Source organism: Urocampus carinirostris, chromosome 16 (assembly GCF_059441175.1).
Source record: "Urocampus carinirostris isolate Australia breed hairy pipefish chromosome 16, RoL_Ucar_1.0, whole genome shotgun sequence".
Classification (NCBI taxonomy): Eukaryota; Metazoa; Chordata; class Actinopteri; order Syngnathiformes; family Syngnathidae; genus Urocampus; species Urocampus carinirostris.
The window spans coordinates 2,273,969-2,300,881 of NC_142364.1; the positions used below are offsets into that span (position 1 = coordinate 2,273,969).

At 42.5% G+C, this 26,913-nt stretch overlaps 1 protein-coding gene across 1 annotated transcript in view; it reads left to right on the forward strand.

Moving 5' to 3' along the window:
* The first annotated feature begins 3,225 nt into the window (after window positions 1-3,225).
* The window catches only part of ulk1b (unc-51 like autophagy activating kinase 1), a 39,378-nt gene continuing 15,690 nt past the window's right edge, over window positions 3,226-26,913 (forward strand). The window contains exons 1-19 of the mRNA XM_088355568.1: window positions 3,226-3,781; window positions 7,815-7,907; window positions 8,070-8,111; window positions 11,459-11,491; window positions 12,876-12,912; window positions 12,993-13,166; window positions 14,181-14,254; window positions 15,479-15,580; window positions 16,854-16,912; window positions 17,078-17,160; window positions 19,330-19,383; window positions 19,487-19,578; window positions 20,000-20,165; window positions 21,611-21,665; window positions 21,789-21,872; window positions 22,867-23,016; window positions 23,085-23,227; window positions 24,566-24,825; window positions 25,757-25,950. Coding sequence (XP_088211694.1) covers window positions 3,692-3,781; window positions 7,815-7,907; window positions 8,070-8,111; window positions 11,459-11,491; window positions 12,876-12,912; window positions 12,993-13,166; window positions 14,181-14,254; window positions 15,479-15,580; window positions 16,854-16,912; window positions 17,078-17,160; window positions 19,330-19,383; window positions 19,487-19,578; window positions 20,000-20,165; window positions 21,611-21,665; window positions 21,789-21,872; window positions 22,867-23,016; window positions 23,085-23,227; window positions 24,566-24,825; window positions 25,757-25,950 — 1,985 coding nt within the window. The 5' untranslated portion in view covers window positions 3,226-3,691. The remainder of the gene's footprint in view (window positions 3,782-7,814; window positions 7,908-8,069; window positions 8,112-11,458; window positions 11,492-12,875; window positions 12,913-12,992; window positions 13,167-14,180; window positions 14,255-15,478; window positions 15,581-16,853; window positions 16,913-17,077; window positions 17,161-19,329; window positions 19,384-19,486; window positions 19,579-19,999; window positions 20,166-21,610; window positions 21,666-21,788; window positions 21,873-22,866; window positions 23,017-23,084; window positions 23,228-24,565; window positions 24,826-25,756; window positions 25,951-26,913) is intronic.

Below are 26,913 nucleotides of genomic sequence, written 5' to 3' on the forward strand. Positions count from 1 at the left end.
TTTTAAAAGATACAGTATATCAAAAAAGTATGTATATGTATACTGTATGTGTATATATATAATATATATATATATATATATATATATATATATATATATAATTTTTGTGAATGGGTAAGTGTGAAGCACATTGTAAAGCGCTTTGGGAGGTCTTCATTGACTTCAAAAGCGCTATATAAATGTAGACCATTTATAGAGAGAGAAGCACAAGAGAAAAATATATTTTTTCTCTTTCATTCGCTTGATCTTACTCTCTCATTCTTTCTTACACTTCTCTAATCTTCTTTCGCTCTCTCATTTCTCTTTCACACGTTTTCTTAGTCTCTTTTTCATCCTCTCTCTCTCTCGCTTCTCTTTCTTTACCATCTTTTCTCCATCCCTCTTTCTTTCTCTCTCTCTCTTAACATCTTTTAAAATATATTTCCCGTTTCTCTGTGTTTTTTGATTCGGCTCTCGTTTTCAAACCCCTTTTTTGGATTGCACAGCGAGTTTCCACGTGTGTTCCTCTGCTGCCTGGTTTGTTATTTCCCCGGGAAGTAAAAAATAAATAAAAGCGTGCAGCAATTAGAAAAAGATGCAACGGAACGGCGGCCTGAAATTTGCTAGCATGATTAAAAAGCAACATCATCCCTTCCTGAGAGAATTCTCGCACCGCTTAAGTGTTGTGAGCAACACCGTACGCGGTTTTATCTTCCTTGCGATAAAATGAGATGCGTGTAGGCGTAGGAGCTTGTCCGCACCAAGGAATTGCGTTAGCGATCGTTGTTGACAAACAATTCGTAAGCGCTTCATGAGCTCAGCGATCCATTGACGATCCATACGACCCAACAGAAATGGCAACATATCAATGCTAACTACTCTCGCTATTTTAGCGGCTAGAGCTAAAGCTAGATTGAGGCTAACATCGGTAGCATGATATTCACATCTTGGCTAATGCCTAGCATTTTGTGAACTGCCCACATTTACCTCAAAATACTTACTGTTTGAATGCTATTGTAGCCGCTAAAGTATGAGATGGAATTGACTTTAGCAATTTGGCTATTGCATGACATGGCGCTGTATAAATGCTAACTCCTCGTGCGATCTTAGCAACCGAAGTTTAAACTAACTATAAAAATTGATTCTAGCATTTACACCCTGAAAACTATGTTAGCTGCTGTTAGGAATTTGATATAATAAAATGTAGCGTTTGCCAAATTGTTCGAATTAATTATCTGACTCCATTAACCAAACACAACCTACATTTTCCTGACAACGCACGCTCGTTTCTTGATGGGAAAATATGGAAAAGAGACCAGCGTATCCACATGGGGCAGATTTAACAGAACTAAACAAAACATTCTGCATTCGGATCAGCGTGACCTGAAGCCCACTCAGTGAAAATCTTCATTGCATTCAATAAATGTAACTTGTATTCAATCATATAAAATCCCTTATAGTCAAATGTATAAAATCCTTCACTGCCCAAATGTATGCCCAAGATTACCTAAAAGTAATGGCAAAAAAATAACTACTCTCGTTACTGCTCGTGCTAGATCTAAAGATAGAAATTGAGCCGAGCATTCATGGCATGACATTAGCTTTTTGGCTCATCTATAAACTTAGTTAGCTGCCCAAAATTATGACTAAGATTAGCAAAAAGAAATGGCGACATATAAATGCTAACTATTCTCACCTTTTTAGCCATTAAAGCTAGAGCTAAAGATAGAAGAGCCTAGCATTCGCTGCCCAAATACACAACAAAGTTCACCTGAAATGAATAGCACTGTATAAAAGTTAACTGCTCTTGTTGCCTTAGCTAAATTTCGAAAATAGGCCTAGCATTCGTGTCATGACATTAGCATTTTGGCTTATTTATACAGTTTAGTAGGCTGCCCAAATTTATGACAAAGATTACCTCTAGCTCATGGCACCGTATAAAGGCTCACTACTTTTTCCACCTTCGTTGCTAAAGCTAGAAGTAAATAAAGCAATCGAGCCTAGCATTCATTGCTTCGCTTGCTCAGACAATTTGGTTTTATGCCCAAATTTCCACCTAAGATTATAAAAAAAGGAATGGCAACATAAAATTGCTAACTACACTCGCTATATGAGCTGCTAAAGCTAGAGATGGAAATTGAGCCTGATATTTGTAGCATTTTGGCTAATGCACAAAAACAATTTATACGCCCAAAGTTTTGACTAAAATGATAAAAAAAGAAATGTTAACATAACATTTCTAACTCCTCTTGCTATGCTATGTTTGCATTGCTGAAGCTGATTTTAGCATTTAGTTGACCTATTGAAATCAGTATTCTGTATCAAATTGAAAATAGTATTTTTTTACCACCAGGACAGGAGGCACTAAATATTACACACTGTCCCTTTGACCATACAAAATTGAACAAAGAAAGTAAGAAGGGATTTTTTTTATGGCAAAATATAAAACTTCCGGAGAATAAAAACGACTTTAAAAACGACTGTTACCCCAACACGCAGCACGGCGGCGTTGTGGTTAGCGTGTGTGCGGCACAGTTCTGAGGTCATGAGATTGAACCTCCTGTGTGGAGTTTGCATGTTGCACTCTGGTTTCCTCCCACATTCCAAAAACAGGCCTGTCAGGTTAATTGGCTGGTCCAAATTGTCTCTAGGTGCGAATGAGCGAGTGAGTTGTCTCTCTCTGTGTGCCCTGCGACGGTTGAGGGTGTCCCCTGCCCACTGCCCGAAGATAGCTGGGATGGGCTCCAGCATCCCCGCGACCCTACTGAGGATAAGCAGTGCAGATAATGGATGGATGGATGTTACCCCAACACTACAATGTTGTTACCTTTGTTGTCTTTTGTTTGAGGTGTGTTCAAAAAGGAAAAAACACACAATTTTATAATAAAAAAAATAAAAAGGAACTATTTTTTTTCTGTTTTTTTATTTAAAAAATGTTTTTCCAGTTGACTGGTGATGCTGCATTCTAAAAATCTGGAAGTCGGGACTTCCAACCTCCGACCAGGACAAAAGATAGGTACAGTACCCTGATTTTGCAACGAGGACCTCCCACTCCGTGCGTCATCCCTATGATATTTTCCTGGTCGAAGGTTGAAAACCCCAACTTTCCATTTATCTTGAAACGCGTCGAGGTCGTCGCTGTTACAATCCGAGTAGGATAATCCGATTTGCCCATTTTCTAGAATGCAGCATTAGAACTGGCGTGACGTCAGAGCTCCATCTGCTCCGCCCTGTGCGCATGCGCACCACAGCCCCCCCTCCTCCATACAGTCTGTATTGTTTAGGCCCATCGACGGTCATCGAAACAAGACGTTATGGCGTCCATTTCGCCCTAAAATACTTTTCTCGACCTTCTCGTTTCAATTCAAGCGAGTATTTTCCGTGTTCCCGCTCGGTGGTGTCGGAGAGACGACAACGGCGAAGAGCTTGTGTATATAAACAAAACGCTGCTTTTAAGGTGGGACGTCAGCAGCTGGGAGGACAGTCTCCTTATTGACTTTTTGTGGGGTTTCGCTCCCCGACCATGGCAGCCTTCGCTCGGCCCTGAGGCTGTGAAGTCCGCCCGTCGCGAACCATGAGAGCAGAGGGCCGCCGTTGCTTGTCCGGACGGCAGCTCGTGGCGAGTGAACGAGGGGGCGACTCGCCGCTGCCCTCCATAAGGAGAAGCCGCTTCCCAGGTTCCGTCCCAATAACGGCCCCCGAATAGCCGACGATGGAGACGGTGGGCAGATTCGAGTTCAGCCGGAAGGACCTCATAGGACACGGCGCTTTCGCCGTCGTCTTTAAGGGGAGAAACCGAGAGGTGAGTCGGCTATTTTCTTAAGTTCTACATTATTTATGACTCAACGATTGTTTATAAAATAAGGCTTTACGTCATTTGTGTTTATGTCTAGGGGAAAAAGCGTGCTAGCTATGGCTTGTTTGTTTTTCGAGTGCTACCTTAAGAGGCCTAGCTTAACCCCACAGGATTCTACTCAACACTAAAAACAAATCGATATGACAATATATATCTAAAATCACTCTAATGTGTGACCTACCTCATTATTTACTCATGATGTAATAATGTTACGGAGCTGTTATTATCATTTTGCTATTTGTTTATAACATGTCTAAAACATCTACAAATGAGATGAATGCGTGACCAACCTCATTTTTATAATTATTTTATTCATGTGACGGTGCTTTTAAATTGATAGGGCTGCTCACGTATAATCATCTCATATCAGATGTTTGTTTTTTTCCTGTTTCATTCCCACGTTTTTGTTTTTTTTCTCCAATTTTTTTCTCATTGCCATTTTCCTTTCCCCGTTTTTTGTCTTGTTACCTCATTTTTGTTTTTTTCATTATTCTACATGAATGAATAAAGTATTACTATTACTACTATTACTGTCTGTCTGTGTGCCTGTCTATCCATCTAGAAATCTATCTATCTCTATCCATCTAGACATCTATCTAGACATATATCTATCTATATCGATGGGAATACAAAATAGGAGGGGATGAAAAAATATAGGAAACTGTAAAAAAGGAAGAAAAACACGTGAAGTGGGATTAATGGGTGAGCACCCTCATATTTCAAGAAAAAAGTAGTAAAATGGGGGAAGAGGACAAACTTCTCATTTGAAATCCTTCATTTGTTATGATTTCATTCATTAAAAGAAAAAAATAGCAACTAAAGGAAACAAGAAAATAAACGTTTTAACTCGATTGACAAGCATAATGCAGCCAACGGTTAGAAACAAGTTGTAACATGTTCTGGCACAAAAGACCAGGCGCCGGCCTTTGTTAACAGGACCTTTAATGGCTTTGCACCCATTTCAATATGAAAGAAAGCAAATGTTTTATGCCATCGACTACAACCTGGCGTGCATAATTCTTTTTGTGATGGAGGAATCCATCACAGCATGGTTGGGTTTGCTTTAAACACAACACAGTGGCGCATGCACGTGTTTTCCCCCCGACACAGGAAGTGTTGCAAAGGTTTCAGTGCAAAAACACTCTTTTGCACCCACGAGCAGCCTATTACGTAATGTGTTCTGGGGGCCAACTTTCACGTGGAATCCCTCTCCCCGATCCCCTCCGTGAGGGGGTGGAGCACCACATCATGCCGCTTTGCACATTGTTTGGAACAAATTCATGTTGATAACAACATAATTATGATCATTTACTTGGCGGGTCATGTTGACATTGCACAAGATGCGCCTTGATAAAAACCCTGGTGTGTGCGTGTTATATAGCAAACCCTAAATGTTTACAAATGTGTCATTCACTTCAATAAAACTATATCCAAAACACCATCTTTTTTACAGACTTGAAGGTGTTGTAGGGGCCTCATTTTTCCTCAGGCTCCACATGGTAGGAAAAACATTCTCATGGGAGGCATACTGGTCAATAATTGGCATGAAAATTGTGCCTTGGCTAGTGGGCTCGAGGTCTTTTCCAAGCCTCGCAATTCAATCAGGAGTTATTTGCCCTCATGTCAGTTTTAGATCAGGGGATGGTGTCATGATAGTCTGTGGTTTGCAATAATCTGTGGTCTGTGCAACCCTTTCATACTCGTGATTAAGGGCCAAACAAATAAGCATGACTCGACTTGACTTGACCAAAAATGATAAATGAGAGCTTTTTTCTTGAATATTTTTTTCCTCTTCTGAGATTTAATCTATTGTAAATTTGTTCAAAACAGCACAAAAACAATTGAATTCAGTTTATTTCCCACGGGGCAACTTGACGCCTAAAAAGTGGGAAAAAAAACGTTGCAAACACTAATTGCAAAGATTGAGTAAATCATCGAACAGTCTTTCTCACTTTTCCTTTTTAATTCGATTTTTTTTTACCCGAATTTGGGAACTTTGCTGTCAGGTTTCATATTTATCATAGAAAGGAGCTGAAGCTTCTTTAAAGTAGTACAAAGATACCCGGGCTCTTGGGATTTTTCATATGGTATTTAAGGCACAGTGTGTGATATTTAATGTCTCTTAGTGTTACAAAAAACTTCAATTTAGTGAAACAAAAGAAACCAACAACTTTGATTTGAATACGAGGCAAAAATACATGAACTATCAGACCAATGTTGATTTTTATCAAATAAAATGATCACAGGTCGATAAAGTTGTCTATTACATAGTGTAATCTATAAGTGCCACCTTTGTCTGGGACCTTGCTGCTACACCGGGCTCTGTGGCACTGATTTTTGCCCGCATTAGACAACAGTGCCACTTAGTAGTCATATATTACACACTGGGGCTTTAAACGGCGTGTCCGGATTTTTATTTTAAATAAAATAGAACTGGGGTGGGTTTCGTCATTGTTTTCTGGTTGATTAATGGTTCTCAGCATTTACAGCTACAGTGGGTGCTTTGCAAGTGGAAATATCTTTAACTGCAGCTGATCGTTTGACATTCATGTTTATCTTGCGCTTTTCTCGACATTGTCGCGCAGGTTGCATAAAATGACGAACTGGGTCACATTTCGCCCGCGAGCCATTCATTTCACACGTGTTGTCTCGTAAGTTGTTACTCAACTTTCGGGGCCCTTTGAAGAGGCTGACATGTTTGGCCACCATCTTTCTACTACAGAAGCTTAAATGACCATTTTGCGAATGTCGCTTGTGACTTTGGTGCTTTTAGCCACTTTGAGCCCAGCATGTGATGGTCACTGAGTCCTGTCATTCAGCTATCTTCCACTTTTTTCCACTGTGTCCTTCTCTAGCCACTCTTGTTAGTCACATTGCTAAAGGCTATGGCTCACCGCCAGCTGCTGATTTATTCTTAACTGCTCCTGCTTCGACCTTCAGTGTCGCTCGCCTTCCACAGCTGATCGTGCAAGTGAACTTTGCTCAGGTCTGTGATTCAGACATCTAGTGTTGTTTCCCTCTATTTCCTTCTCTAGCCGGTTGTGTTGCTGAGTTCTTTCCAAACATTTGACATGTTCCGCTTTTCTCTTGCAATTTTTACTGGGCTTTTTAGTAGCTTCTAGCCTTATATACCGCAAAACACGGTGAATAGCATTGGAATTGCATACATAAATTATAGGTGTAGGTTACTACACCAGGTTTATCAATTGAAAACCTCGTGCCTCTAATAGCGAAGCATTGTATGCAACGGGAATTGAACCCCGGAGGCAGCGGCGAGAGCGCCGTCACCTAATGACTAGACCTCCGGCGATACAAATGAAAGGGCATTCGATTTGATCTCATCACCCCATTCTTACTCGCGGTGCTAAAACAAATGTCAGAGAATGGAGAAAAACAGAAAAGTCATCTTGAAAGTTATAAATAAATGCAAGGTCCGATTCATTGTCAGATGTCTTGCACCAAACACTTGTTTCCCTTGCTTTGCTTTTTTTATGTGTTTATCTTTCAGGATGAGTTTCTGTTTCCTGCATTCTATAGTATTGGTTTCTGGCACCATGCGTAAAAGTAGTGTGATCAGGAGATCAAATCAAATGCCTTTTCCTGGGTCGCCTTTATCACAAGGGTTCTGTAGTGAGGGTTTGGCATTTCTCTGCCGCGGCCTGCGTTTGATCGGTCGTTGCACGAGATGGTATATTTCCTTTAGTGTATAAAATGCACAAAAGTTATGCATGAATAACCGTTTTCATTTCATGCACCTCGTCCAGTGTGCCACATGTATGAAAAATATACGACAAGACTTCTCTTTGCGGGCTGCGCTTTATAATCCGGTGCAGCGCATCGTGCGGAAAATACGGAAATTGGATTTAATAACAATGTAGAAAGTTGATTTGCTCACACGCTTGAAGATTTCACAACTATATTTGGACGTATTTGTCCCCTGTTAAAAAATGAACGCACCTGTTTTTGTTTCTGATGACAGAAACATGACTGGGAGGTGGCAGTAAAATGCATCAACAAGAAGAACCTGGCCAAATCCCAGACGCTCCTAGGGAAAGAGATCAAAATACTTAAGGTGAGATCCAACATTGTTAAAAGGATTATGACTCCATTTGTCTGTCCTTTTTAGTCTTTCACGAAATGTTTTATATTGGCGTGTTGGATTGACTCATTTTATGTTCTAGTCACCAAATTCAGCAGGCATTTTCAACATCAACTAAAAGACTCTCTTCTGCAGGAACTCAAGCACGAAAACATTGTGGCATTACTGGACTTTCAGGTATGTAATCATTTGCTGCCAAGCTGTTGACGCACGCCGCGATGTCGCTGTTGTCGGCCCCGATTTCTTCTCTGTGCGCGGCGCCCAAACTCGGCCCTTGGCGATGCCGGGGCCACGTGACCCTTTTTGGTCTCGTGCGACCTGATTTTTTTCGCCCTCGAAGCGGTCCGTAACCGCCCCCGGGCCAGACTTTGGACATGCCTGATTTACTAATACACACACACACACACACACACACACACCGATAGCGGCGTCAGCCATGTAAGGCGCCCACCTGCTTATCGGGGGCATTAGGGTTTCTGTGTCTTGCTCAAGGACACTCCCACGTATAACTCTGAGGAGACGGGAGTCGAACCTGCGACCTCTTAGGTCCCAAGATGACCGCTCTACCTCCAAAAACAATTCAAAAGTAGCCTCTAAGATCGTTGCTCTTTTTATTTTTTTACCGCTCTGGCCCGTTATCATGCGGCAGAAAGTAATATCTTGTATTTGTTGTCCTTGACCTCCTTTTTTAAAATCAGCCCCCAGCTTGCAAATAAGGAACGGAGGAGGTCATGACCACTTCCGCATTGATTTTTCAACCATCCCAGAAGATGACTCATTGTACACGAGGCGCCTCAAGTGACCCATTTTGTTTTGGGATCAGGCGGAGGGTGGCCTCGAGTGCAAAATGAGAACGGGCAAACAACCCCGTTTTGGGCCCAGGATAGATCGATCCGCAAGCGGGTTCAATTTGACCCGACTTCTTCTTCAATGTTTTGCAGAAGAAAATTGATTTCGTGCGATTGTCGAAACAACCCCAAAAACGGGGAGATTTTGTTCGAAAACAAAAACGGTAATTGTTTTTCGAATGAAATCGTTTTTCTACAAAATAACTCTTAAAAAAACAGCCTTTTCTCTATGGATGAATACATATATATTCATTTATTTGAAAAACCCTTACCCCTAAATATCCAGTATTAAAGCCAAATTTTATTTTTTATTTATGGGAGAATGCTGCAAAAAGATGTTTTCCTTAAAATAACAGTTCTAAATGAACCCTAAATAGCTATAAAACACATCTTCCTCATCACTAAAACGAATTGCAATAGTAATTAAACATAAAAAAATAAGACTATATTAGGTCACGTCCATGACTTATTTTAAGTAAAATGATGAGATGAGTGTCCTCCATGTTCTGCAGTTGATGAATGGCAGTCACAGACTTGCATTTTAAGGCAATAAGAAAAAAAGAAATGATAAATAGTACCTGGTTGAAGTGTCCTTGGGCAAGACACTGAATCCTAATGCCCCCAATAAGCAGGTAGTTGCCTTGCATGGCAGATGCTGCTATCGGTATGTGTGTGTGTGTGTGTGTGTGTGTGAAGCACATTATAAATTTTGGGAGCTCTTCAGTGACTTGAAAAGCGCTATAGAAATGCAGACCATTTACATTTAAATCACGTTGAGACTTAGAGCGATTGTGTCTCATAAGACCCTGTGTATTTTTTTATTTTTTTTTACAAGGATTTCGAGTTAATTTGATGGATGGAGTGTTTGGCCAACTAGAACGGCGCTATAGAATCAGGCAAACGTGCTGCTGTTTTCGCTTGCTGCCTTTTTCCGTCCTCTCGTTTTTTGGGTTGCCTGGTTTATTGGTCAATTAACATGTTTCTCTATAGGTAATTGAAGGGTAAACATAGTTGAATGATGGTTATCTTTTAGACTACAACGAGCTTTTACCCATAGGCGTAACCAGCTTGTTTTGGGGGGCTGCTCAATCATCCCGAAAAATGATAGCTTTTATAAAAATCATTTTTACTTACTAAAGAACAGGATAAGCTTAAATATGATGAAGCACGCTAGATAAAAAAAATATATATAAAATGAAAACAAAGCAACAATGTGAACAACACAGCGTTAGAAATACCCCACTGCTTTGAAATGGTTTTGACGCCCTAGCACTGCTCTGGAGCGAGGGTCCAGTTGAAACTGGGCCAAATCAGGTTTTCTGCAAGGATAGCCCTTGCTACACAAATTAAAATCTAAAGAAAAAAGAAGGAATAAACAACCAACTATGCACAATTTGACCTCCCATTTTTTGTCCGGTCTTTTTTGAGGTTTGTAGTTACCCTCAGGAGCAAGATGGCTGACCATTGGCTTATGTTACCTAAAACGAATCCAGATTTCTCAAGTATTGTAAAGAATGCACATTTATTTCATATTTTGTGTACATATTCTTTTTTAAATCAATATTGTTCTTTTCCACCATTAGGGAGCGCTGAATACGGCTTATACACGTCTTTTCCTTCTAAGTTATGCATTTTTGGGCCGGTGCGACTTATACTCCGGAGAGACTTTTAGTCAGGAAAATAAGACACGTAATTATTATTGTTATTGTTGTTGTTGTTGGCCGTGGTGCAGTTGTGTAAGTTTTGGTTTACTTAAGTGTTCGATAATCCTAAAACTAGGTTAACGTCAAGCCTCACTTGAAAGAAATTCACATGAATCGGGCTGTCCTCCGACGTGCTGCAGGGTGTTTTTTCCCGGCCCTGCAGAAGAACAGCAGTCACAAAATTGGGTCAAATTTTAATGGCGTGTCTTTACAAGGATGCGCAGAGGCTCAAAGGACCCCAGCGTTGAATAGAATCAAGGTTTGTACGGGTGCTTGAAATCCTTGAATTTTAATGCTATGTTTTAAAGGTCAATGTAAATGGTCTGCATTTATAGAGCGCTCTTCAAGTCACCGAAGACCTCCCAAAGCGTTTTACGACGTGCTTCACCTCTACCCATTCGCACACACTCGCATACCGATAGCAGTGTCAGCCACGCAAGGCAACTACCTGCTTATCCCACTTCGACATATGATAATGATTATCATATGATTCATACGATATAACACGGAGGTGCCGGGAATCGAACCGAGACGAGCGCTTTACCTCCTGAGCGACGGCCGAAAAGTGTTTGGATTTCAGAGGAAGTGCTTGTAAACGCTTGAAATTATTGCCATTTTTCTTATGAATTCTGGTTGCTTCCCTTTGCAATTGCATTTCTTCTTCCCGTGTAATAAACCGCAGCTGCCATTAGTTTGTACAGCATCGTTCTATAAGCCTCCAAAAACGGGGGGGGAGAAAAAAACACACCTCCGAAGCAAGACATTTGTCATCTGTTGCCGTATGATAAGAGTTTGTTTTTAACTCGGGCCTCGCGTGTTTTCACACAAAGTTGTGTTTCATTTGGTTATATCGCTCTCGCCCAAACTGTTGTCATTTCAATCATCGTTTTGCTGTTTATCTGTCATACCCTCACACGAACCACCTGTTCCCATCTCTGTCTGTTTTTGACACGTTTCCTTTTTCCTCCTCTAGGAAACTGCAAGCTCAGTGTACCTCGTGATGGAGGTAAGCCCGCTCTGGCTTTTTGTCTTCGTTTGCTCTTGCCCGTGCCGTGTCGGCGTTAGAGCTAAAATGAGGCCCTTCCTGGGGCCCCGGAGGAAGCGGGGGTAACGCCTACCCCGCACGCCTCTGTACAATCCAATTGATCGTGTCTGGGAATTTATCTTGGCACAGGAGCAGCTGAATGTTGCAATTATACAAATGGTGTTAATCACGCACTTTAAGCCCCAGTTTGTATTGTATCGTGACCCCCTAGTGGTGTAATATTACTCCATTCGTGTCAAACAAATCAAACACTGTTAAACAAAAAAACGTGTGTAGTAGCTCATTAACGTTATTTTAGTTTTCATCATTTTTAGTCATTCTGCACAAATGGCAACGCCCTTTGAAAAAGCTGACCTGCTTAGCAGCCATCTATGTTAGTCCAAAATGAGGATTTCATTTGTGGATGGCTTCTCCCTGTGGTGGTTTTTGCGCTCATCTTCCATAGATAAGGCCTGCATATATGTCGGTCTCTGAATACCGTGTTTTTAGGCATCTTCATCTTTTATATCTACTATTTCCTTCTCTAGCCAGTCATGCTAACCACGTGTCTTCTGGCTATGACTTGCTGCTATTGTTATTGCTAGCTGCACCTGCTACAGCTGATCATGCCGACAAATGTCGCACAGCTCTGTCATTTCGTGTCCCAAGTCTCGACAAATTACATATTTTACTTCGCTTTTCAGAAGATTCCTCCACTGTCCGCTTATTTGAGCCACTTTCACCAGCTCTGACCAACGCAAGCTATCGGCTCTTCTCAGCCGCTCCATGTATTTCTATCATGTTTAGTCTTTTATAGTCACTTGTCAAGAATAAACCCAATTTTCACTCTCGTCGTTGGTTGACATTTGTCCTTGCTCGCTTTGGAAAATATGAAAATGAGCTTCCAAAATGTTGTATCTTTCCGGATTCCATCGTGTGTCTTTCAGTTGAATATTGCGATTAAAAAAAAAATTACAATACATTTTTTGTCTCATGTTTTCCTTCGAGTCCTAAACAAAATGGCTTCGTTGCAGTGATGAAGCGCTTCTGATCCAAACGTTTCAGCATTTTTAGAGCGTCTTAAAGAGGTGATTCAGAGGGCTCAATTTCCTGCCTTTATTCATATCAGCGCCGCGAATAGGAGCGAGGAGACGCGTCTCGAATTGTGTTTTTCTTGCCGCGCCACGCAGGGAATCAATGTCCCGATCTGCCGATGCTCTTTTGTAGCCCAGAAACGCTTTGAATCACCATGGATACGCATCTCAGACGCTCGCAGTTGAGGGAAAGGGTTCTTTGTCGCAAAAAGCAATAATTAGGCCATTCCGTTCCAATGACACCCATTTGTCCTCTTTGTTCCCCTTGGCAGTACTGCAACGGCGGCGACCTGGCCGACTACCTGCACTGTAAGCGAAACCTTCCCGAGCGTAAGCGAAGCGGCGCCGCGCCGAAAAGCGGACGCTCACAGCTTTTTATCTGTCGGCAGCGAAAGGCACACTGAGCGAGGACACCATTCGGGTTTTCCTGCAGCAGATCGCGGGCGCCATGAGAGTCTTGCAGGCCAAAGGCATTATCCACAGGGACCTCAAACCTCAGAACATTCTGCTCACCTACCCACCGGGACGCAAATCCTACTCCAACAACACCTGCATCAAAATCGGTATTTAGTGCCTTTTATTTACTCGTTTGGGGATGAACTCCATCTCCTTTGTCAAACTTGTGTGTCTGTTGCGGCGTTTTTTGTGACCGGCGAGAGAAGCACGGGAGAAAAATGAGTCCAACAATGACCCGCAGTTATAAATATGTCCACCATAGCAAGGCACCCGCCCTATCTGGATTTGTTGAGTCCAGTTAATCCACCAGAGAACATTGAGGAAACCCATACGATGTTGTTTTACTTCAAATAGAAGTCACATGAAGGCAATATGAAAAATACATCCCAAAAAAGCACCCGGGGAGAGGGGTTGTTCTCGTACTGTATTTGATTTTTCAAATTTTATTATCCCTATTATTTACTTCTTATAGATTTGTTTATTTTCTTGTTTATTCTAAATATAGTTCTTTTTTTGTCTTTAGATCTTATTCTGTGCTTGGGGGGAAAATATATTTGAGGATAGTGAAATGTCATCATCTTGTGGACCAACTTTACTGAACATTAACTCTGGCGAACCACAAGTTCATTGAGTTTGAGACGCTTGCTTTATGGAAATGATGACATGACCAATGTAGAAGATCGCCATTTTGGAATAAGCATTAAAAGGTGGCTATTGAATTTCAACATTAGTAGGCACTCAAAATAAGGTGAGAAGACATCAATGGGTTTTGAACTTGCAAGGAGGAGCAGGGGAAGGGTCTTAGATAAGAAAATTCCTTTCCCCCTTAAGCTCTCCTCTGAGCCCTTTTATTTTTATTAGATTTTCAAGGTTACGAAAAACGATCAACCCTTTAAGGGTGTGTGTATCAAAGAACAGCAACGTGATGGGCCGATAGTCTGCCGATTATTGCAACCATGATGCAATCATCAAAACAAGTCACTGGCATCCCATGAAATCTCCCCTGCACTGGTCCAATAGTACTCAACGTATTAGCGACGTATATGATTTGAATGATAAACCTGATACTTCCTGAAGCCGCTCGTCAGATCTGATTCTCATCACCTAACCTCTTTCCGCAGCGGACTTCGGTTTTGCCCGATACCTTCAGAACAACATGATGGCGGCGACACTCTGCGGTTCACCCATGTACATGGTAATGAAAGCACATTTCAAAGTTTCTGCTGCGTGCAAATCAAAATAAAGCGCTACCTCTTCATACGAACTTCATTCGTTCCAGTCTCGTCTTCCTAGCTCGAATTGCTCGTCAAATGAACACTTTTTCCCCACATGAAGTCATTAACGACTAATTGGTCCGTTCTCGTCCACACAAAAGGATCCAAGTGAGCCCGCAATAGCAATAAAACACATCTTCCTGGTCGATTAAACACATTCAAATAGTAATCTAACATAGAAAATGCAAAAATAAGTAACAAAATCAAATGGGAGTTATGGGCACTTACCATGGAGAAATGTGCGCGGTGGGGACGAAGGTCTTGTGGTTGGAAGGACTGTTCCATACTTGACAACGTTTTCCCTGTATTTTTGATCACTTCAAATTGTTTGCACTTAATAAGAATTTTTAGAAGTGATCTCGGCTCTAATCCGGATCGTCTCGGTCACTGGTTGCAGACAACAACGTCACCGTACATTGCTAATATTGTTGCGGTATTTTACATAGTCTGTCTTGATGTGAGTCTGTATCTTTGTATAGTTGATGATCACTTCATAAAGGGAATGCAAGCGTTAATACCTGAAGAAGTTGGTTGGGGTTGACGGGCATGAGATCAATGTTGATGATACGTAGGCACTTAATGTACACCTCAAATTTAAGTTACCGTAACTTTAGATGAATATGTACACAACCATTTTGCAGAACAATCATTTCTATTTTTTGCCTGATGTAGTTTGCATGCGCAAACTGGAACCAGCTGGCGCTAGCTGTGAGCAATCATGAAAGGTGTGGACTCTGGGATCTTCCTTCGCATGGCGAGAAGATTTTTGTTGCAGATAAAACTTGTATATTAAAATGATCGTGTGTAGGGGCGTCAGGAGGTAGAGCAGTCTTGGGACTAAAGTGGTGGCAGGTTCGATTCCCGGCTCCTCGGAGTTAAATACTGAACAGCCCCTGATAAGCACGTAGGCGCCTCGCATGGCTGACTCCGCTATCTTGTGTGTAAGTGTGAAGTGCATTGTAAAGCGGCGTCTGAGGTCCTCAGCGACTGGTCAAAGCGCTACATAAATGCTGACCGTTTACCATTTAGAGACGCTCCTATAGTGGTTTCCCTTTATTTATGTATGTTTTTTGACACTTTTTGTTCCGTGACTTTATGAAAGTCAAAAAAAAATCAAGCTCTCATCGCTTTTTTTCTGTGAAAAGGCACCCGAGGTCATCATGTCCCAAAACTACGACGCCAAGGCCGACTTGTGGAGCATCGGGACCATCGTGTTCCAGTGCTTGACCGGGAAAGCTCCCTTCCAGGTAAACAGGAGCGGGCAAACACGCAGCGTCCCTTTAAGCTACTGAGGAAATAAAAGCTAGCCAAAAGACTCGGCTAGGGAGCTCCTGATGCATGTTAATGCCAGCAGCTGTTTGACACGGCCACGACGAAGGTAATGAAATGTCAGTTCAATACCTGGTAAATAGCCTCCACGCTCCGTGGAGAATCCCGGCACTGAACTCATTTCAAAATATTTTTCCAAGATTAATGCCGTGTGTCCGGTACCAACTTTTTGAGTCTCGGCCCGCCTTGGGTTCAAACGTATTGATTTTGATTTTGTCGGTACAAAATCTCGAATAGAATAGAACACAATTTTCTTTATTGTCATCGATATCAAAGTTATGGAAGGTTTAGTTCGAGATCGGGCATGTAACAAAGAGACAAATAGCACAAGACTGTCACTGTAAATAGGCAAAAATATTGACAACCTACAAATGATGGGTATTGTATAACGTGACACTCAAAATAACAGAACTATGAAATTGTTTTTGCCCTGTGATTTATGATTTGCATCGGTATTATCACCCGGCTGCCCGTCATTGCCAAAAAGCGGGATGACGCTTTACACAGAAAAACAACGGCGACCAGACAATGAAGGTGCTATATCTGAGTCAGATCAGGAAGCTTCTCCTGTTACTGAGCAAACCTTTAGCCCAAAAACAGCCTGGAGAGAGAGGGTGGCCGCCCATAGCAGCCAGATAGCTCTCTTTAGTTGAGGTTCATTTCAAATAAATGGAAACTTCTGGACCTACTATATTAAAAAAATGCACATTTGTATAAAAGCGGATGCGTTTTTGCTTCTTAGTTGGCTTTGTTTTACCACTAGGAGGTGCTAAATAATACAAACTGTCCTTTAAAGACAACATTTCATATGCAGCAAAAAAAAACTAGAAGCAGAATAGTTTTGAATGACATTCAGTTAATATCTGCAGGAATAAAACGTGCAAATACAGGAAAATGTCGACATGACATTTGTGGACGCAGTACATATTGCCTCTTCAAGAAAAATGTTTTTATTAAAAAGAGGTGCATCGGGGACAAAACAATGACAGATTGTTATTCCTAGTGTTTTAAAAAAAAAAAAATTCAGCGGGCCACATTAAAAAGCTCGAAGACCCTTATCTGGCCCACAGGCTGTCGTTTTCCCACCCTCTCATATTGCCGTCCAGTCTGTGACAAACGTATGGAGAAGGTTTAGGAAAGGAAAGCGCGGCACGGAGACGTGACGCTGGTTTGTCTTTGTGTCACCTGCAGGCAAGCAGTCCCCAAGATCTCAGGATGTTTTACGAGAAAAACAAGAACCTTAGCCCCAAGTAAGTCGCCGCGCCTGCCGCACCGTCGCATCTCTCTTCCTATTTTGGAGACTTGAAACCGTCTCCAGAGTTTTGCGGAAAGACGAGGGCTCGCACCGCCACTCTATTTGTTCACGTCAAGTGCTCAGCCGCACGGAATGATTCAAGCGCCGTCATTTTTTTCAGTATTCCCCGAGAGACTTCCAGCCATTTGAGGCATCTCTTGCGGGGCCTCCTGCAGCGCAATCACAAGGACCGCATGGATTTCGGTGAGTCGCAACAAGTTCCGAGGAATTTTTCTACTCGCTGACGCCATCTTCCGGATCGGCTCATCAATGCGGCCTCTGTCGAGCTCATTGTGTTGCGCGTGCAAGTACGGGCATTCCTTAGACACGCCGGATGGAATAAACTCTTCTTTTTTCATCTTTTTGGGGTTTGGGTTGAACTAGAAACGGGAATTATCTTCCTTCACCATTCTCATTCTACTCCAACGAAAAACTGCGATGATTGGCATAACATTTATCTCCAACAGCTTTGCTGAGCGTAAGATAAAGCAAATAGGCACCGTGGGAAAAAATATAAGGGCTCTTTTAACTCGGTTGGGCATTGTTAACGCATACTCAACTTATTCAATGCCATAACATATAAATACGTTTTCAGAAGCATTGTTTCCGAGAGTCAAAACTCAAAAACATGTTTCACTCCTTTTATTAGAAAAAAATCATAAAGGTTTTGGCGCTGCTCATCAGTAAGTATCAAGCCTCTGGAAATGATTTCAGTACGATTAATCACCATTAGACGGCAAGAGGGGCTTTGTCCACACATCGAGGAAGCCCAACGACCTAAACTTATATCCTTTTTCCAGCGAATGGGTGTGTAGGCGGTCCCATATGGCAAATAGGTGTGGTGAAGCAGTTCTGTGAGAGTCCTAAGTCATGGGCAAATAGTAATTGGCAGTTTACTCCTCATGAGAGATTATTCCTTTCTAAAAAAAAGATGACAAAGTCCCATCGTCTGGTTGGGAAGGGATGATGATTTTTGAGCATTCTTTAAATAGTGGAGGCATCGCAAATCTGTAAAAATAGCACTGAAGTGAAATTTCTGCTTAAAACGCATCCTTTCACAAAAAGACGCTTTTCTCGCAAACGAGTATCTCCAAGAAACTGAGCAATGTTCAACTGTTGTTTTCCTAAACAATGGTCAAAGAGATTAACATACTGTATCGTCATGAAATGTGAGGTTTGAAACTTTTGACATAATTACAGAACTTTAAAAATGAGTCCAAATGGCAAAAAGTGTCTCTTCCAATTCGAGAAAAGGGATTTGCATCGAAAGAGATAACGGAGAAAAAACTTTGACCGATTGAGTGTCATTGAAAGCGATGCACGTTGAGTCGGTAAGCGGTGGGAGGAATGGCGACGACGCACAATCGTGGAAAGCAAATAAGAGCGAGGCTCTCCAGGTTGCATTTTTCTGGAGTTTTAATCGACCCGACGGCTTTTGCATGCTCCGCCAAGACTCCTTTTGGCTGGGACTCAAATTTGAAGTCAGTTTATTTGGACGCTTTAACTCCGAGCCTCAGGCTTTGTTTGCCTTTGTGCCCCACCTTTCCGTTACACTTTTTTGTCTTTGCTCTTATTCAAACAAAGCAATTAATGATACATTATTGATCGTCTGCTGGAAGCAGCCTTCTCACTTAAGTCACATTTGAGACCGAGGCAGAATTGTATTTCTATTTTATAAGATAAGTATTAAAGTTCAAACAAACATGACCAATTAAAAATGGAGGGGAAAAACTGACATCAAATAAGAAGAAATATATATTTCTACTTTCAAAATTCAGGAAGATCGTGTCAATGAACTCACACAGTTAGCTCACAGCTAGCACGGTTACAGTAGCAATAGAACTTAGACACACTGTAAATAGCAATCTAAGGCAGTGAATACGATTTTAAAGAGAGATAATGGTTCCATTCAGTTTAATAGTTGGATCGATGTCACTGCTAGCCAACGCAAATGAAAAACGGACAAATCAAGTCTACAACTGTCTATGGCACGGAACTTTTATGTCATTGTTTTTGATATATATATACTATTTGTCATCCCAACTGTGTTGGTGTATCGGATAATCAATTATAAAGCCCCAAAAATTGACTCTGATTTAGACTTATATAGGGGGTTCAAAAACACCATTTTTTTTTTACCCATTTAAACTTTCTTTTTTTTTCAGCAATTTTGGCGTTCCTGGTTGTTGAATAGAACGAAAGGCGATTTGATTTTCTCGTTATATATTGAATATCCTCACACAGCACTTTGGGTTGTGATCTGTAGACTGAAAAGTACTATACCTATCAAATGTGTGTATTTTAATTTGGATTGAAGAATCCATTTTGAAAACACACACATCAATCCAACAAGGTTTTTTTTTCTTTCCACAGATGAGTTTTTCTCTCATCCCTTCTTGGAAGCCACCAGCTCGTCCATCAAAAAAAGTAAGTCGCCACTTTTGAAGGACGGATGCGCCACTGCGATTGTTGCGAAAATAAAAGCCGAAAAAAAGAAAAGGAACCACGATTGCGCGTGTTTTTCTTGCAGCGACTCCAACAGTCACCATGACCTGCTTTCCGAGCTCCGCCTCAGCAAGTTCTTGCAGCAGTTCCTCCACCTCGCACCTGGCCTCTCCACCGGTTTGTCTTTTTCATATCTTCAACGCGTGTGTCAATGATTAGCAAAGCTCTTTGGGGCACCAAGAAGGTCCATTCGACATCGCCTCCCATTTGCTCTTCTCGGGGTTCGTACGGGTGCCTAAAATGTTCATATTGAAAAGAGCTTGAATTTTGTGTGAGGTTGCCACGTTTCTCAACAAGTCTGCTTAAAAATGACGCCATCCCTTATCTTTCTCTGCCATTGCATTTATTCCTCCCTCGTGATTTTTGGTATGGCATTGTCCTATGAAGCGTCATCGTGCCCAAGAAAACCGGTGTATACTACCCCTTAACAATTATAGCGCAAAATATACGGTCATTATTAATATTCAAAGGATATCCATTTTTGGAAACGGGCTATATTTTGAGCATTATTGTGGCTTTTTTTTCCCTGCCTTAACAGCAGTCTCTTGGTGACGCGCAACACACGCGTGGCAAAGTTCTGGCCTCCCCCACCCAAGAGGCCGCCGGCTTCCTCCTCAAAGATTCATCCGGGGGAGGCGCGAGCAGCAAGAACTCGTCCTCGTGCGACACTGACGATTTTGTCATTGTGCCCGCTCACTTCAACGGTAAGTTTTCTCCCCTGAAAAGCCACAATGTTGGACAAAAGTACATTATATAGCCTGTGTGTAGTGCTGTGGAAAAGTATTTGCCCCCTTCCTAAATTCTGTGTTTTTTGCATTTTTATCACTCGCAAAGATTTGACATCATCAAACCATTTCTAATATCACACACGGACCCCGTTGAAATGTTGATTCCATTCAGTAAGGCAACAAAATAGAAACCTACTGTATCTGGCACGCTGAGAAAAAGACATTGCCTCCTTTGGGCTACCTTTGGCAGTCATCACAGAAATCAAACCTTTACCATGAATGCTGTGAATCTGCCATATTGAAGCATTTTCGAGCATGAACTGCCCGTTGAAAGTCATCCCACAGCATATCAATTGTATTTCAATCTGCACTTTGACTCGGCCACTCCAGAACCTTGTTCTAGCCATCAGAGATGGACTTGCTAGTGTGTTTGGGATGGTTGTCCTGCTGCATGATCCAAGAGTTTGATGGCACCCACTGATGACAAGATGTTCTCCTTCAGGTCCTACTATGTAAACATCAGAATTCATTTTTCCATCAACTATGGCAAGTTGTCCTGGTCCTGAAGCAGCAAAGAAGCCCCAGACCATCACACTGCTACCTCAATGCTTTCCTGTGGGCATGTTCTTTTTAGCGAATGCTGTGCCATTTTTACGCCAAATGTAGCAGGTTGCCACCTTCTAAAAAGTTCCATTTTTGACTCATCGGTGCGCCAAATGTTTCTTGAGGATAATCGAGATGCTTTTTGCTAAATGTGAGGCGACCCTTTGTGTTCTTTTGCGACGGCAGTGGTTTTCGCCCGAGAACTCTCCCATGGATGCCATTTCTGGCCTATGTCTTTCTTATAGTGGACTCATGAACTGAGGCCAGCGACGCCCGCTGTTCTTTGGATGTTTTTCGAGGTTCTTTTGCACCCTCCTGGATGAGCTGTCATGACACTCTTGGAGTCATCTTAGTTGGTCCACCACTAATGGGAAGGTTTGACACTGTTCCCAGTTTTCTCCATTTGTGGATAATGGCTCTGACGGTGGTTTGCGGGATTGATGGATTTCATTCTCTTTTTCTAATTTCTTTTGAAATGTCTTTGGATGGTGGTATGCCAATTGTGTAGCCTACAGATTCAATAGAAGTAAATTAATGATTCAACACAGGCGGTGGCAATTGAACTCTGCTTTCCCTAAACGCGGTTAGTCACCGTGTTTTTCTGGTAAAACAAGGGAGGAAAATGACTTTTTTACACGAGGCCCGACAGGTTTCGATTTTATTTGTGCCTAAATAAATGGAATTCACTTTTGAATTGTCTCTGTGATATTCAAAGGGGTTTGACGATGCGAAACCTTTGTGAGCGATATATATGCAAAAGAAGACGGAATTCGCGAAGGCGGCACTGTATGTTTACGATATGCGGTTATCCCTTTCAGCGGCCGAGCTGACGAGCGAGAGTAAAGTGCTGCAGGACAGTCTAATGAACAGCGGGTACGAGAAAAAAGCCCATGACTTATAATGACGGACAATAAAGACGTCACAGTGAAATGTTTATGAAGAGGTGTCATGACTTTGGCGCTTTAAATCATTGTGCTTCTCATCTCCTCCGTCAAGCTCTCTCCTGGCGTCCGCTTTATGCGTCCAAGCCAAATCGCCTCCGCATTCGCCCTCCTATAGCGGCTCCCCGAGTCGGGCCAGGTGAGAACTGTTTTTTTTTTTTTTTATCGCCATATTTTAGATGGATCATTTCACCGTTTTTGTCAAAAATGAATGTGCATTGCTTATAACTTCTTTTAATTTCGCAAGCGCCAGACAAGCCAGACTTGTAACTCATGACATTTTTTAACGGCACGTTATATTCGGAAGAAAAAAACCCACACACGCAAAACCCCCAAAATGTAATGGTCTTGATTTTTGTTTACGATGACAATGACATTACAATGCTTCAGTAATCATGTCTCCAAAAAGAAGTGTTTGAGAGAGTGGAGCTTGACTTCATCAATCCATCAATACTTAACTTTGATAAATAGAATGAGCACTGTAACACTGACACACAGAGGTTGCAGGAAAGACATGGATCGGCGTGTTGGTGATGTGAAAACACATCACTTCGAAACAGAATTGACAACTTTTTCACCGGCTGCTGCCATCTTCTGGCTAGTGTCATCATTGCAACCTTTGGCAAACTCCTTATTTTGCACGTGTAAATAAATACAGGCATTTCTCAGAAGTGCTCGAATAAACCTTTTCTTTAATTATTTTTTGGATTGTACTTTTCTTACTTTTGCAATTTTCGTGCTACACTAAAAAACAGAAAGCGTCAAAATCACAGGGATGAACATTGAGTTACTCTCCAACTCACCCCTGTTACCCCAATTCCTCCTCCATTTGCCAAAAGCAAATAGGTGCTGTGGAAAAAAATGATAAGTTGGTTATAGTCAATGTTATATTACATTCTAGTTTCAACTTTTTGAGTCTCCCTCAAACGACTCACCCCCACCTTGAAAAATCTACCATTCTTATCAAGCGGCAGCAGGTAGTTGTACACGTTAAATCCAAATAAATGTAAAAAATGATCACTGTACTGATTTAGTAGCAGCGCCGGCGATCATTTGCGAAATATCGGTCGCGTTCAAATCGGTCACGTGACAAAAACCACAAGAATTTTCCATCTTTTGACTGTTTCCGGCAGGCCCAGCGAGTCGGCGGGAAGTCACTACACGGGCCCCGGCGGAAACCAGGGTCGCTCCCTGCCCATCCCGGTTCCCACTCAGGTGCACAACTACCAGCGCTTAGAGCAGCAGATTTATAGCACCAGACAGGAAGGCTCACCCTCACCCCGGTGGGTTTTTTACCATGCGTATGTTGCTTGTGTCGCGGCAAACTTGAGTCTGTAAATGTCGTGATTAGGATGTCCACGCCGGTGCACCGTTGCAGCAGCGGAAGTCCGCTAGGATCGGGGAGGACCGGACCTTCTCCGCCTTACGGAACCATGGCCACCGCCCGAAGGCTTTCGCTGGGAGGGGCCAGACCCTTTCAACTCTCTCCTCAAGGTAGCTGAGAGGCTTTTCACTTTCTGACAGACTGCCGTATTTTACGGACCATAAGGCGCACCTAGAAAAACCTTGATCCTGCCCAAAACTTCAGAGTGTGCTATATAGGCCGCAGAATACGGCGGATAAGATTGAAAATGCGTGACCGTATAAGGCTCGACATACGAGATTTTACTTCATATTACAGCATTTGAGCTACGATCGTTGAACGATTGATCAAATCGATAAACATGGCAAAATATTTTATGCGACGGGAATCGAACCCGGCGGTGAGTGCGTCGACGCTTGACCGCTAAACCACCAGTGGTACAGAAGGCTTATATCATTATCACAGTAAATCTGTGGTGCCGGGAACACTGATTTGCTCGTTCATTCTGATAGGTTAAGCAGTCTCTCCGCTTTTTCACCCGCATGCTGGTTTAAGATCAGGTAATTGTGTAATTTTGTAACTGTAATCCTGTGCAGTCCTTTGAGACATTTTTGTGATTAAGGGCTATATAAATAAATTTGACTTGACTTGACTTGAGAATGGGAAAAAACGGAACGCATTTTGAGCAAACACTATACAAGCTCTTATGCATACATATGCATATACTGCGATCGGAACGCACTATGCAAACCGGTGTTGACGGCACCTTGAATAAAAATATTGTGATCGTGAGCTAAGCTCTAATGCCTTTTCGTATGTCTTCTATCCCCCTGGTGGTCTAGCGTTGAAGTGTCGGTGCCCTCAGCACCACTTCTCAGGTTTGATGTTTTGTGATTTCGGTCGGCAACACTTATCAACTGATCATTGCATTAATATATGCCGTACGTGTATGTGTATATAGAGCCCAATTTGGATTGTAACTGGCGAGCTGTTTCAGTGCTTGAGAGCCTTTTTAACCCTACTTTATCATTTCGTAAATAAAATAAGTCAAGTAAGTCATGTTTATTTGTATAGCCCTTAATCACATAGGTTACATATGTAACATAATCACATAATAACATAATAATAACATAATAATGTAGTGATAACACTTGTTATTTTCAGAGATGCATATAAGACTGGTAGCCCTGTATGCGATCGGTAACTCCAGCACTAAATTGTGGATTAGTCATCAATATAGCAGAAAGTTCTTAGCATCAGTCAGAATGACCTGCAGGCCAGCGTGAGAATTATTCACACTTGAATGTTTTTGTTCCTGACTTCTTGTTTGTGGAAATCAACAAGTACAGGCTGTCGCAGTGGCCCTTTTCCATGCGACACGGATTCCCGTTTTAGATCACTTCCTGGATGATATTTTGTGACATTATATCGTCCTAGATCCTTAGACATTTCTTCTCCTCTCATTGCAGCAGCACAGCACGCAGAATCCAGGGCGACCGCGCAGAAACACTCCCCGGTGGCTACGGGATTGGGGACGAGGCTCCACAGCGCCCCCTGCCTGTTGGAGTGCACCGGCGGCGGCAGGCAAAAGATCAGAAAGCAGCACTCGGACCCGGTGGTGGTCCCGAGCGCCGGCTTGATGACGGTCCGGCCCCTGCACTCGTCCCCTCGGCTGAGTGAGCTGGTGCAGCGAAGCCCGCTTCCCACCATCCTGGGCTCCCCCTCCAGGGTGAGTCTCTTTCCGGACGCTTGACGCCACGCCCGTCAAAACCCGTTTGAGACGATGCTGAGAGAAGCGCAAGATAAAAAGAGTCAAAGGACGACCCGCGCTATCAAACGGGTGCACGGGGTGACGCCAAAGTCAGGTGCCTCTCGCAAAGCCCTCGTTCTCGCTCGATATTCTGACTGCTATTTATCCACCAGAGAACATTGAGGAACCCATCCCCATGTTATTTGGATTCAGTGCAACTCCAAAAATACAAATCAAAAACAGCACCTGGGTGTCTGCAGAAGTTTAAAGAAGTTTTAGCTCTTTTCCATTATAAACATGGAGTCTTAATAGCAAAGTTCTTATAAAAATAAATGTAAAGCAGAAAGATCAATCTTTCTCTCCTCTCTCTGTTTGCTTTTATCTTTCTTTTTCTCTACATCTTTCACTCCTGTTCTTTTTTCTTTCTTTCTCACTTTCTCATCATTTTTCTTTCTTTCTCTTTTGCACCCTCTTCCTCTCTCCCTCTATAATTCTTTTTTTCTCTCCCAATATCACTCTTTCTTGCTTTATTTTTCTCTCTCTCTGTTTTTCTCTTTGTCTTTCTCGGTCCCTCTTTCTCTGTCTTTACAACCTGTTCCCCCCTTTCTCTCTTTCTCTTTACCGTCTGAACCACCCCATTTTTTTCTCTTTTTCGCGTTTTGCCTTTAACTTTAGTAATGTCTCGCGCAGCTTTCGGCGCCCGCTAGTTGCGACGTGCACAACATTAGCAATTAGCATTAGCAGCTCCTTTCATTTTCAACGAGCGATCGGTCCGGCTCTCGGCCGCACGTCAAATGTTTCATCCGTCCCCGCGTCCGTTCGACTTTTGACACCTTGGGTTTACGCTCTGGGAATAGCAAAGGAGACTAACAAAGCTCCCCGGTGCCTCTTTTGTCGCTCCGCTTCGCAGACCATGCCCCCCTTCGAATTCCCCAGACCGCCCAGCTCTCCGAACCTGATCAACTTCCTGACGCAGCAGGGTCTGGTGGGGGGCTCCCCCGGCGGCGGGAGGGCCCCGCAAGTGGATTTTCGGGAAGCCTCACATTGCCCTCAGCCTTCGCACTGCATCCACAGGATGAACGAAGACGCCAGGGGATTCGGAAGGTGAGAGTCGGAATTGCCATCGCTGCCCTTAATAGTTCCTGCCTGTTTTTGCTGCGGAGGAAAAAGATGCCAGAATAGCCGACATTGGCAACAACAACAAAAAACTCCTATGTCAAGGCTGTAAAGGCCTCGCATCTTCTGGCTTAAGTCGTCTTTGCAGCCTCTGTCGAGCTCCTATCGTGGCGCCTGCGAGTACGTGCATTTCTTAGACAAGTTCACAAAAGTCTTTCTTTGGGGTTTGGGTTGGCGTTGGGTTCACAGCTCACCAAGCGTCAGCCTGGCGGTGCCTTTCCTCTCCAGGTCAATTTTAATGGGGTTTGCTCACTCGCATGAAACAGATAGTACTGTTTTTTTGTTTTTGTTTTTTTGTGGACTGTACTTAAAACAGGCCTTTTCTTACTTTCTCCATTTTCATCCTACTCTGACAAAAAACAGGGATGAGCATGAAATCCACCACCACCACCCTCCTAATGTGTTATGTGCAAAGTAAGATGAAAGCAGATAGGTGCAGTGTTTTTATTTTTTTGTTGTTGTTATAAAGGGTCTTTATAAAGGACGCAATCGGTGTGTGAGTGTGTGTGTGTATGATTACTTGAGAAATTCATTGTAAAACACTTTGGATGTTCATCAGTGACCTGAAAAGTGACCATTTACCGTTTCTACTCAGTTGGGCATTGTAACCTCGCATCTGGACGAACAGAGAGAAGCAAATAAACTCCTCCCCAAAGTGGGGACAGGAATCCTTTTAAACAAAAATAACTGACATTGTAAGGGGTCATTTTGAGTTCTTTGAAAGAAGCGGACCCATTACCTTGGGTCGGTTCAGACAGAAAGAACAAAATCTGGAGGGGGTTGTTTTCTACAAATTGGCCCAATTTGGTGCTTTTCTTTCTTCGATTTAGGACAAAGTATAAGCTTATCTTTATTCATTTTGCTCTTTCTTTCATTCACCCAATGTGAACC